The sequence below is a fragment of the Lagopus leucura genome, unplaced genomic scaffold (assembly GCF_019238085.1).
Source record: "Lagopus leucura isolate 7727_CA_CO unplaced genomic scaffold, USGS_WTPT01 Super-Scaffold_100040, whole genome shotgun sequence".
Taxonomy (NCBI): domain Eukaryota; kingdom Metazoa; phylum Chordata; class Aves; order Galliformes; family Phasianidae; genus Lagopus; species Lagopus leucura.
The window spans coordinates 1,976,308-1,988,934 of NW_024962289.1; the positions used below are offsets into that span (position 1 = coordinate 1,976,308).

The 12,627-nt window shown below is 40.5% G+C and overlaps 1 protein-coding gene across 2 annotated transcripts in view; it reads left to right on the plus strand.

The window, feature by feature from the left end:
- FOXK2 (forkhead box K2) overlaps positions 1-12,627 on the plus strand; it is a 41,582-nt gene that overhangs the window by 26,317 nt on the left and 2,638 nt on the right. Inside the window, exons 1-8 of one of the 2 annotated variants that reach the window (XM_042883811.1) lie at positions 614-1,528; positions 1,928-2,122; positions 4,453-4,600; positions 5,027-5,173; positions 8,043-8,236; positions 9,052-9,227; positions 10,236-10,532; positions 10,747-10,956. In XM_042883811.1, the coding sequence (XP_042739745.1) occupies positions 1,485-1,528; positions 1,928-2,122; positions 4,453-4,600; positions 5,027-5,173; positions 8,043-8,236; positions 9,052-9,227; positions 10,236-10,532; positions 10,747-10,956 (1,411 nt within the window). In that variant the 5' untranslated portion in view covers positions 614-1,484. Of the gene's footprint in view, positions 1-613; positions 1,529-1,927; positions 2,123-4,452; positions 4,601-5,026; positions 5,174-8,042; positions 8,237-9,051; positions 9,228-10,235; positions 10,533-10,746; positions 10,957-12,627 lie in introns of those variants that run through there. The other variant, XM_042883810.1, reaches the window with a different exon arrangement.

The window sequence follows — 12,627 nt, forward strand, 5'->3', positions numbered from 1 at the left end:
TGCAGTCTTTCAATAATACTTTCTAATAGTCTTTCAATAATGAGGCAGAACAGTGATCTGTGAGTGTTTTGTGTCTTCCTTAAGAGCAGCACCCTGTGGAGCTCAGTGTGAGAAGTGTTGTGCACTACACAGTAACGGGTTTCACTGCAGCTTCTGACTGCAAGTTCCACGTTTGCATGGCACTGCTGATTAACCTTTGGTTCGTCAGAGCTCCTGGGTTTGGTTTTGTTTTCCCAAATCCGATTGACATTTGTCACCAGTATTTCTCAGCATCTCATTTTTATTAGCACAACAGCTGAGACCTCTCTCAATTGCTACTAAAACAGTACAGGCAGAAAATGCTTTCTGAGAGGGAAAGCATGGTAGTGAGCAGGAGATACTAAAAAAGCAGAATTTGGTTCACTCAACTTTTTTGCTGAAGTGCATCTGCATTTTTTTGGCATGGATTCTGTTCCTGATTTAGCACATGGAGCGTGTTTCAGAAATAGGTCGTCTGTTAAGAGTCCATACTGAGAAGTGAGGCAGAGAGAAAAGGGAGGTCAGCATCACTGCTCGCTTCTTTTCCTGATGCTTGAATGTAAACTGCAGGGGAAAAAGGAATCTCTGCAATGGATGCATGCATCACAAGAGGTGTAGTAAAAGGCAGATGCTTTCTTTGCTTTATAAATATGCTTTAAGAAGTAGAACCCAAAGAGTATGAGAATTGATGCTTCCAATGCTGCTGTTCAGCTCAGCCTTCCTTCCAGTTCTCATGGAATTTTGACATTGAATACAATCTCTTCAAAGCAGTGATGCCATTTATTTACAGTGTGCTGCTTGTGTTCATGGCTGCATCCCTCAGACCTGTTCCAGTATGCTGGTTTCTATCCTTTTAAAACCAGACCTACACAGAATCATTTAAAAAACGATTGTGAAGGTTTGTTTGTAGGTCATACAGCATTTAAAAGTTGTATTCATGGTTTGGGAGGGATGTGTAAATACAGTTGGGGGCTTAGTGCTGAGTGCAGTCTGACAGCTTAATTAAAAGAGAGGAGGTGGCAAAGTTCCTTGAACGGAGCCTTTGTAGATCCTTTTGTTGAGAGAAAATGAAGTTTCTTGTTAACTCAGTCTGTTTAGTTCTGAGAAGTTATAAATAACCTGTTCTGTGTAACTGGGTTAACTTGTGAATACCTGCATGGAAAGATGGGGGGACAGAAGGAAAACGTTCACGTGTGCGGTAGTTGTACTTCATTTTCCAACAACTCACATTGTTAATTTACTGCCAGATTATAATCAGTTTTTCAATTTAGGGGTACAGAAGTTGGTCATTTGTGTAAATGGAAATTTATTGAACTTGGCTCTTAAATTCAGCTTTACCAACACATACCTAAAAGTGGTAGTGCAGCAGCCATGCACTCTGCAGATGATGGCCTTAGGACTGACAGGTGTTGGATTCAATATGTGTACGAAGAGAAAACGGAGCAGTCTTTTAGCTGGAGCAGTCCATGAAGCTGATTAAGGCTCAGATTTGCCTATCTTTATGCTCCTGGTGAGTTCTGCTTGTCTTGCTTGCTCCTTTACAGGAGCTGTTGTTTGACATCTGGCAAATAGCATTTGTCTTCAAAAAATAATACCAAAATAATACTTTTTTAGGGGTAGTTGCAAGGTTAGGATGAACCTCAGGAAATGCAGAGACTACACATGAAGTGCTGTCGTTACAAATAAGTGCCTTTGTTTATGTCTTTCCAAATTCTGAACTTGCTCACTTGTGGATCTGTTTCTGGTCACGCTGATCTTCGTGTGATCAGTAGAATGAAGGTGGTTGCAAGTAATTGTGCAAGGCAGCATACCTTTGTATTTTTAGATACAGTGATAGGTGCAAATCATGCAAAAAAAACTCTTATGCTGTGTAAACAAGTGACTTACGTGTTTGTTTTTCATTTTTCAGCTGTACTTTCAGGTTTCCCAGCACAAACATAAAGATAACATTCACTGCTCTGTCCAATGAGAAGAGAGAAAAACAGGAGGCCCCGGAGTCCCCAGTGAAGCCTGTGCAACCCCAGATCTCTCCCTTAACGATAAACATTCCAGACAACATGGCTCACCTGATCAGCCCTCTCCCTTCTCCCACAGGAACTATCAGGTATTTAAACCCTGCAGATGGAATACAGGGCAAGAGAATGGTTACAGAATTCAGACCATTTTGTAATATGCTTTCAGTATTCTGCTTCTGTGATGAAGCTTCAGTTCTGCTACCTGTGAAAACAGTTACATCAGCAGCCTTGAGTACTTACACCTAATTTCTTAGACCTGTAGCAGTTTGCTCTGGAGTGTAACATTCTTAGAAGAAAGGAGCACATGTTTTACTTTCTTTCCAAGCGACTTTGGTGGTGTTTTTATAGTCTTTGGTTATCGTTAGTGTGGAAAATAGACTGATTTTTAATTCTGAAAGATGATTTTTTAGTGACCAGTCATTACTGAAAGTAAACAAAGCACATAAACTGAAATAGAACATGAGAAGTTTAGTGTAGGGAGGTCATCTGCAAGGGAGGTTAATTTGGGTTTTTTATTCATTGTGCTGCTTGATTTGGTAATTGTTGTCACCATGTGACTCTTTGTTTGGGACCAAAATAATGAAACAAACACCAGCTGTCCTGATAAGCTGATAAAATTAGTTTAGATAGAAAGTGCTGGAGCAAAAACTTCATTTCAAGTCCCTGAAAGTTGCTTTTGCAAACCATGTACTTGCTCCGTGCTTCTTGTGGGCCTCACTTGGGTGATGGACTGTGAATGATTGGTTTTGAAAAATGTACCTACTGTTAATGAGATTTGAATGGAGGATAATTGACTTCTTTCCTGTTTGCCAAGACCTTCATCTCAGTGTTGCAGTGTTTAATGAGATCTATACAGATGGTGGAAATAGAGAGAGATTTTGACTTGTCTGTGTAACAGGTTTGCCTTCTGATTAAAATTCAAGGAAAATATTTTTTGCTTATGAAATGATAGAGCAACTCATAAATGCTGCAGATAATATCATGTGTATCACCACAGTCTTTGCCTCACTATGAATTTTGCAATTCTTTTCAGGGCTTTCGTGCACCTGTTGAGCACACTTTATTACAGAAAAAAAAGATGACAGTTTTGAGTCTATTTTGAGAGCAGAGCTTGACAGTTTCTCTTCCAATCATCCTGTTTTGGACAGGACTTGTAAGCTTGCTTTGTGTGTACCCATGTGTGTTGCTTTGTCAATATATGCTGAAGTGAGCTCAGTGGAAGGATGTTGTCAGTTGATCTGTAAAAACACAGAACAGCAGTGACCTATATTAAAAAGTGTAATAAAAGTAGTCAGATATTTTGGTTCTGATCAAGGATTCTTCCATGCAGTGCTTCAGAAATCCAGTCTCCCTTGTATGGCGTATTGCTGGCAGGTAACAAGTGGCTGTGCTGGATTTCTCAGATCGCCTTTGCAGATAAGGCTGCACCCTCTTTACTATTGTAGTTTTTAGTTGAATGTTGGAAGTGCTGGGGACTGCTGAAATGAGTTACAGTCGCTGAGAAGCGTGTGCCCCAATGGAGAGCTGCCAGAGTTTTGGTTTTATTTGGAGGAGACAGACATCACTCAGTGACTTTGTCTTTCCTGTTGGCAAAATGAAATTGTGGAAGTAAAACCATTTTTGTGCTGCTGTAGTTCGTGTGGGCTCATGGGGCAGGAGAGCAGCCCTTAGGAAAGGTGCTCCAATTTTAGCTCTGCTTTTCTGTGGTGGGTAGCAAAACGTGAGGAGTCAGAGGGCCTCACTTCTTCCCTTTCATTGGTGCTTTCACTTTCTGGCACAGTATTTGCTCTGCTGATGTAATACAGAGTGCAGTCAGATAAGTCAGTGCTGATGCTTCCTGTTCATAGCATTCATCGCTTTTATATATATATGTGTGTGTGTGTGTATGAACACGCTTGCAAATGTTTAAAATAATGTTTTAGATTTTAATGAGAATCAATTTATTTTTTTTTGCCTCACTGCTTTTTATATTTTCTCATGTGCAGAAATACTGCACAGAACAAGATCTTTCTGAGTAGACAAAATACAAGCATATGGCAGAGATTTCAGGCAAGATGTGTTTCTTGTTTCAAATGAGTGTCTTAAAATGTGTGGTTGCTTATGTAGTTAAAATGGACTTCCATGTAGGCAAATCTCACCCAAATACAGTACAACCTAATAAATCAGTTAATCCCTTTTCCTTTGAGGAGGAAAGCCTGAGCATCATCTGACAGGTTTCTTCCTGCAGTGATTTTAATGCTCATGGATGAGTTAGAAGGGCTTGGAAAATAGGTTTTATAATGGAAATACTGACAGGCCCTTAACTGTGGTCTAGAAGCACTGATAGTGGGCTTTTCTGCAATAAGAGCTTTTTGATAAAATATAATGTGGTGATATACTGTATAACAAAATAGTAGGATCTTCTTTTTATGCTCAACAGTGCTGCAAATTCCTGCCCATCTAGCCCCCGTGGTGCAGGCTCTTCAGGGTACAAAATGAGTCGTGTGATACCATCTGACCTACATTTAATGGCTGACAATTCTCAGTCAGAAAATGACAAGGAGGCATCGGGTGGAGACAGCCCAAAGGTAAGCACTGTTTGAAATAAAACCCATATGTGATGTTTGCAGTGAATGCAATACTTCTGAAATTTTGTCAGCCACCTTTTATGCATTAAATCATAGCCCAGCATTTCAAACTTCAAAATAATTGTGAGTTCTTTGTGATGAGACACGATGTTTATTCTGATGCTCCCATTCCCTCCTCACCTTCAAAGAGGTCTGTGTGTATGTGTGTGTGTATCTTTGTAGGCATTCTTTAGTGGCATTTGTTTCTCCTTTTTTTTTTCTTAGTGTTAATTTACAATTTGCAAAACAGAAGAGCAAAATTGTCTTAGTTTTTCTGTTTGAATATTCTGGTTGTCCAGAAGTGCTTAAGGCATTAATTGCTTTGCAATTCAGTTCATAAAGTTTTTACATTTTTATTGATGCAGAATTTTCATTTTTCCTCTGCAGGACGACTCCAAGCCACCTTACTCCTATGCACAGTTAATAGTACAAGCAATTACAATGGCACCTGATAAGCAGCTTACACTAAATGGAATCTATACGCACATAACTAAAAATTATCCATACTACAGGACAGCAGACAAGGGCTGGCAGGTAAGCTTGATTTCTAGAAGGTTCTCTTAGTTGAGAGTAGTGCTCTCTGCATACTTGGTCCTAAGTCAGTTGGCGAGCCTAATGGCCCTCTGTAAATACAACTTCTCAAATCAGTGTTGGTTAAAATTTATCTTTTTCTGATTGAATCTCCAACAAAGTAGGCAATTAACGTTATTTTATGTTTGAAGCATTGCTCTGTTTATGGAATAGTATTCTCTAAAGCTCTGGCAGTGACACATACAGACTTCTGGGGAAGAAAAATGTAGCTAGAGCTGTGGATTTAAGCACATGTTAGTGTCTGGGGATGCAGTTCTGTTCTGTAACTTCACACAGCGTAAACATGCATGTTGTCATATTGGGATAGAATTAGGATACCTAATGTTCTGGGTTCAGGTTCATTTGGGCATTTGGGATCTTGACCATACAATACAGTGAAGGAGTGAGTATGTATGCATGTTGTTCCCTTGCGCTGTGTGCCTGATGCACTTCTGCAGTATTCCATTTGTGAATGGGTTGTTTCTGTTCTGAGTTAGACCAAACCCTGTAGAATTAATTTCTGCTTTCTTTTCACTTTCCAAGAGACTAGCCTCAGCATTTGCCAGGATGACTAACGGAATATGAATCAGTCTGGCACGGTCTTTCCAGATACACATAAGGGTTCAATGCCTTTGCTGCTGTTTTTAGTGTCAGTGAAGGACAGAAGAGCACAATTAGCAGGACTGGCAAGTTTGTATATGTGGCATTCAGGCTGCACTGTCCGTCATGAAGGATCATTTTCACAGTGCTGCTCTTAGCACAGTCGTGATGTACAGCAGAGGCATGCTCTGAACTTCTGTGCAGGGAAATAAAATCTGGGGAGACTGAAGGAGGGTAAAAGTGAGGAAGAGTATCTGCTTGCTGTACTTACAGGAGACCAGAGAGTACACACCTTCTCAGTAGAGGAACAGATTTCAAATATGAATTACGTGCTGATTTGTCATTGAGCCTATATGAAAGTTGAATCACTCATAGGAGAATTGCAAGGTTAATGGGGAATGGCACTTCTACAAGGATTTTGTAATACTTTGGCTAGTAAAGGACTTCACTCTTATTGTGACTGGGAAGGACCTGTAAGATTTTTTTTTCCCTTTCTCAAGTGATCAGTGCAGAATTCTGGTTGCAGAAATACTGACAGATATGTTTTAGCAATAGGGTTCTGCTTACAAAACGTTGGCGTGCTTTTTGCTTCCTGATTTGGAATCATTATCTGTGCATATAATGCTTCCTTATGTGAGCGAGCCTCATGTAGTCACACACACACATACAGTGTAACACACAGAATTCTGGCTTAGGACAAAAATACTTGACTGAACCGAGGTGGTGGACACAGCAAAGCAGATGTGTCCCAGAATAAATAGTTAGCACCTATTTCTACTGAAAAACAAATTAAAAAAGCAGCTGGAAATGAGATGCTGTTAAGTAACTGGTCACATAAACAGTGCAGGAGCACTGACAGGGGCAGCTCATGTGTAACAGCTCTGCTAGCTTTTAATTATCAGGTATTAGATGATAGGTAAGGTGACTTATCTGATTGATGCCTTAAGTAATATTTGAGGCTATATTTGAATATTATTCAAACCAGACAGTACATGCATGCAAATAACGTCCAGATCCCATCCCTTAATTAGCAGCACTGCAGTATTTATATCCCCTATTACATAAAACTCATTTTGTTGAGGACTCCTCTTTGTGATCTTATTTTAGCAGGTGCTTTTGGATCTACTTTTTTGTTCCAGCATATGGAGAAATAAATACAATTTATAAACATGTTCTTGGCATCTTTTCAGTTCTTTTTCAATTTTTGGCTGAGGAAAAGATTTTCTGGTTTCATCAGTTCGTATTTAAGAAACCATGCATGGTTATCATCAATTTTTTTTTTAGGTGTTCCAAACTTATTCCCAGGGTCCCGAATGCTGACACTTCAGCTGGATTTACATTTGGTCTTGGAAATTTTGAGGAGCTTTTATTAATGTAAAGCTTTTTCTCCATTCCCCCCCCTCTGTTCTCTCACAAGTTTTTCACTACTTATTCTTGTACTTACTTTCTTGTTATTCAGTGACAATATTTAGAAAGATTTGGGATTTATATTGGGGAAAGGAAGAAAAAAAGGATGTGCACAAAGGCAAGCAGAGGTAGATACAGACACTTTGGAGCATTAGCAGTTCTCTGCATCTCTTTGATCAAAGTTGTGTGAGTTGCAGCACAAACAGCCACGTGAGGATGAGGTAGCGTGCAAACCAGGCTGGAGTAACAGGGATCTCACCGAGGAGCTGTGTGAGGACCTACTGCCATTTGTTGTCCTGCTGGACATGCTGAGTCCTTGGCTGCTCTGCTGAGGCAGGCTGGACTGTGGGTGAACTCCCAACAATCTCAGTATTTGGAGCTTGTGAAATTTAACCTTTTCCTTCTGTATTTGGAACAGCAACAAAGTGTAATCGTGTAAGATCAGTATCAGCACATTCTTTTCTGGCCCTCATAGTACAGTCTGATATTTTCCTTGACACCTGGGGAAGGGTGGTATTATGAGGATATGAGGGCTGCTATTTTTTGGTTTTTTGCACTGCATTATGGTCAAATACTTGTAGTGTTCTAACTGTGAAAGTCACCATGTATCACATTAACATACTGGTTTTTAATTGTTGGGAAAGATTTGGAAAATGCCAGAGTCCTTTGAGGTTCATGGCGCTGCGTTGGCAGTGTGTGACTCCTGTTGAAGTATGGAATTAAAGAAACTGAACCCCGAGTGTCCTGTAGTACACATTGCTGCAGTAGGCCACATTCTGACTTGAAAAAGTTATATGAATTCTACATATTTTTTTATGTTCCATAGAATTCAATACGTCACAATCTCTCTCTGAATCGTTATTTCATCAAAGTACCACGTTCCCAGGAAGAACCAGGCAAAGGCTCATTCTGGAGGATAGACCCTGCCTCTGAAAGCAAATTAATAGAGCAGGCTTTTAGGAAAAGGCGGCCTAGGGGAGTACCTTGCTTTAGAACCCCTCTGGGACCACTCTCTTCTAGGTAAGGAAAAACAGATGAACAAAAAGACTATGGCTGTTGTTTAATCTTCAGGCTGATACAGACTTGATAGTTTTGGATACAGTCACAAGTTCAGTAATTTAATTAAATCCAGGCTCAGTGTTTGAATTCTGTATGATAAACTTTGCTAGGAGGCTGCCCCATACGCTAGGTTTGTTTTTATTGCTTGTGTTAAAGAACTGACTCTGTATGCCTAACTGTCAGATGTTAACGTAAGCAAGCCTTGCTGTACCTTTGTTGTGTTGTTTTTTTCTTTACAGAATTACAATTTTAATTTCTAACTGCCATCTACAGAATTCTAAAACAGTTTACAAAGAAAATAACCAAATACCAGCTACCATTATTTTGAGCTTAGAAATTACAAGTGTGCGTTTTAATTTGATAATGTCCAAGCAGAATTTGTGATGGGGAAATACATGGCTTTTAATGATTCCCTTTGTAAAGTTATGACCTTCTTGGTGGTGCACATTTTTTTGAGTTGCCCTTTAGTCCAATACATTTTCATCCTTCTCCACCAAAAGAAATGTTTATATTTCACAGATGGTTGTAGGGAGTCTCCCTAGGAAGGCATCCAGCCGCTTCCATTCCATTAACTGCACCTGAAGTTTGCTTTTAAATTCTGTTCTTGTTTAACAGAAGCTTTTTCAAAACTGCTCTGGGTTGTAACTGTACTTGCCAGAAGGCACAAGTGCCCTCCTGTGGGCAGTGTGTGTTACAGTCTCTGTAGAGGAAGGTCGCTGTCTTTCGCAGTTCAGAAGTTAAAACACGTCAGCTGCTGCTTTCGTTTTTGAATACAGAAGTGCCCCAGCCTCTCCTAATCACTCTGGAGTGCTGTCTGCACACTCCAGTGGAGTCCAGACCCCCGAGAGTCTGTCCAGGGAAGGATCTCCAGTCCCAATGGAACCTGAGCCTAGTGCTATCCAGCCAAAACTAGCGGTAATACAAGAAGCACGATTTGCACAGAGTGCCCCAGGTGAGGATCCTGAAAGAAGTGTGTGGGGGTTGGAGGTGGGAGAGGGTTGGCCTGTCTGTGTTACCAGGGCTTTGCATAGAAACAAAAAGAAACAAAGAGTAAATGTTTGTCTTAAAATATATAACAAACACTGAATAATACACACGTGTTCCAGGTAAATACTCTTTGCAGACCCACAGGTGATGTTATCTCTGGGTTCCAGAACCCTTGATTGCTTTAATAGTAAGCAGAGATTTGTACTTCTGTGCTGAATTGAGCCATGCTGCCTTGTAATGGCTTTTGCTATGTTTGGAAATGTGCTCTTTCTGGGTTAGAGGAAAAAACAAACAAACAAAAAAAAAAACAACCAACCTAAGTGTAGGCTATGGAAAGAAGCAGATGTCCTGCATGCATCTGTGGTCATTCCATCTGTTTGATGCTGGACATAGAACAGAATTATAAGGCTAAGGAGACAAGGCACAAATTCTCCTTAAAAAATAAAAACAAAACAAACAAACACAAAAAAAACACCAAAAAAGAGGGGAAGGTGAAATGGAATAAGGATTGTTTGTTTAATTACCTTAGCTGATGCACTTTGCCATCCATCTTCTCAGTGATATTCCTGTGAAAGTAGAAATAAATGTTCTGTGACAAAGCCAGCAGCCCTCAGCAGGGGCTGGGAAGCTGGGAGTTGTTCCTGTGTGGAAAGCTTCCATGCAGCACTGAAGCACACGTTAGTTCCCGTCTGTGGAAGGAGTTTCACTGAATAAAGATCAAACATAGCTGTGGTAGCTGCAGGGCTGTGGTGGGGGGTGGAGCTCCTGCCCCAATCAGCAGCTCTAACTGAGCTAACGAGGCGCTTACCTGGAATATGTGGCTTGGAGGAGTTGTGCTGTAATCGATGTCTGCTTTTGTCAGGGATGAGTGAAGGAGGTCATTAATCCTCTCAGGCTTTAGCAGTAAGTTTAATAGAACGACTGGTTTAAATGACATAATTCAGCAGCCTGATTTTTCTCTCTTCCTTGCTAGGATCACCTCTATCTAGCCAACCAGTTTTAATTACTGTACAACGGCAGCTACCACAAACTATTAAACCCGTCACCTACACTGTTGCAACTCCTGTGACAACATCAACATCCCAGCAGCCTGTAGTTCAGACAGTTCATGTTGTTCACCAGATACCAGCTGTGTCTGTCACAAATGTGACTGGATTAGCACCAGCAAACACTTACACTGTAGCTGGACAGGCAGTAGTCACGCAAGCTGCAATGGTAACCCAGCCCAAGGTAGAACCTCAAGAGAATGGAGACCACAAGGAAGTAAAAGGTGAGAACGTGTGGGTTGGTTGCTCTGGTTGGTTATTATTCAAAAATGATTTCCATGCTAAAACTGAGGATTTGCATCGTTAATTTCTCACATAGCTCGGAGCTCAGAACATAACAGTATACATCTTCACTGAGGGCTGACATAGTAAATGTGAATTGTTGTTTTTTTTAATGCTTTCTTGTTTTTCACTGATGCTTTCTCATCTGTTTTTCAGTGAAAGTGGAGCCTATACCTGCTATTAGCCATGCTACAATCGGAGCTGCTAGTCGTATCATTCAGACATCTCAGACTACACCTTTACAGACAGTCACTATAGTGCAACAGGCACCTCTAGGTCAACACCAGCTACCAATAAAAACTGTAACGCAAAACGGAACGCACATAGTACCCATCACCACTGCAATACAAGGGCAGGGCAATGCTGGTGAGTGTTGTGTCGGGCTGTTCTGCTGCTCTGGCTGTGCTAAAACCTCACAGTGGCCAGTGCTGAATCTTTTCTTGTGCTTTCTCTTGTATTTTGTAGTCGTACTGAAAACATAATTTGTACTAAAAAAGTTTGATTACAGCCTTGTGTGAGATTGTTCTCTCTCTTGGTAAGAGCTCATGTTTTCTTTTCATTGGAGATTGCCTGAGAGCTTTTTATTGGCTCTGCGGTCGCTGTAGGGATTTTCCAGTGATGACAGCCCATCTTCTCTTGTTGATAGGAGTTGGACTCGATGATCTTTAATGGGTCTCTTCCAACTCTTTGTGTTCTGTGGTTAAACACACTGGCTTTTTGGACTGTTACTTCTTTCTTGTTTTTATTCAACCTGTACAAAAGCAGGGCGCTAAAATTAACGAGCTTTCTCTGATTTTGAGGTGGTTCTGTCTGCATGCTGTCTTGCCCATCTCAGACTCAGCAGTCTGTGTGAGCAGTGGTACCTCTTCACAATTCTTATTATTCAGCCTGTGTTGTGATTTACAGATACATTCAATTTTGGATTGGTTTGCAGATATATGTAGTTTGTTTCAACAGTTTCACTTTTATACGTTACCTGGTGCTGCAGTATTTTCTCATAAATTACACTTCTGGAAATTGATACAAGGAAGCCCAAAACTCTTCATTACATGCATTTATTTCAGTAAAATCCTACTAATGGAGTGAATTATTTGTTTTGTATCCTTTTTATTCCGTCTCTGTCATCAGTTCTCTTACTGAAGTATAGTACTTACAGGTCAGTGTTCTGTCTGCTTCTGCTTCATTTCAGCACAAGTAAAGCAAAGGGAGTTACTGTCAGACTAAATGCACATTTTTTCTTCAATCAGAGTTGAGCCAAGAGTCACATGAAGTGTTTTCCAACGAGTTTGTTCTGCAAGTACACACTGAGTACAAGGCAGTTTGGTTATTTGCAGTGGTGATTCCAGGTATTCACTGGAATAGTTTGCTAAGAACCAAGAATTTCAGCAAATATGAATTCGTTGAGCTCTTGATGTTCGAGCTCCACTAACAGAATTCCATGGTATTCTCAGCAAAGCTGTGATGCCAAAGACAGGGAGTTAATGTGTAAAAAGCAGGTCAGTAGATGGTGTTTAGACAAGCTTTCATGAAATGCAATGAACAAGTAAATATAATTGGTATTTTGTATTATTTGCCAAAGACATGTGAATAGTCAGATGAAGAAAATCAAAATTGAGAAATGACCTTTTAACAGTTAGAGGGAAAGCACCCTTGGATGTGATGACTGCAGGACTGTGCTTGCTTGTAATGGTGACTGGTGTGCTGTTGTTTCCATGTAATGACAAGTATGACAATCTGCTGTAGCATGTTTTAAGCACTTACATTTCTGTTATCTGATTCACTTTCATCAGACAGTAATTTCTTAAACCTTCTCATTAAGCCACTCTTGTTTTCCTTACACTGTGGGTGATTAACTATCTATCAGAGAGGAAGTGATGCTCGAGTTATCTGCATCTCCTGGCTGTGTGCTTTGCATTGCTTTTGTTGAATAACTCATGGCCAGCAATGAATATGAGCTGGTGCTGTTCTTCCTGGCCAAGCACTGCGTTGTGCACAGACAGGATCTGCACATCCACAGCCACGGCCAGATCCTCCTTC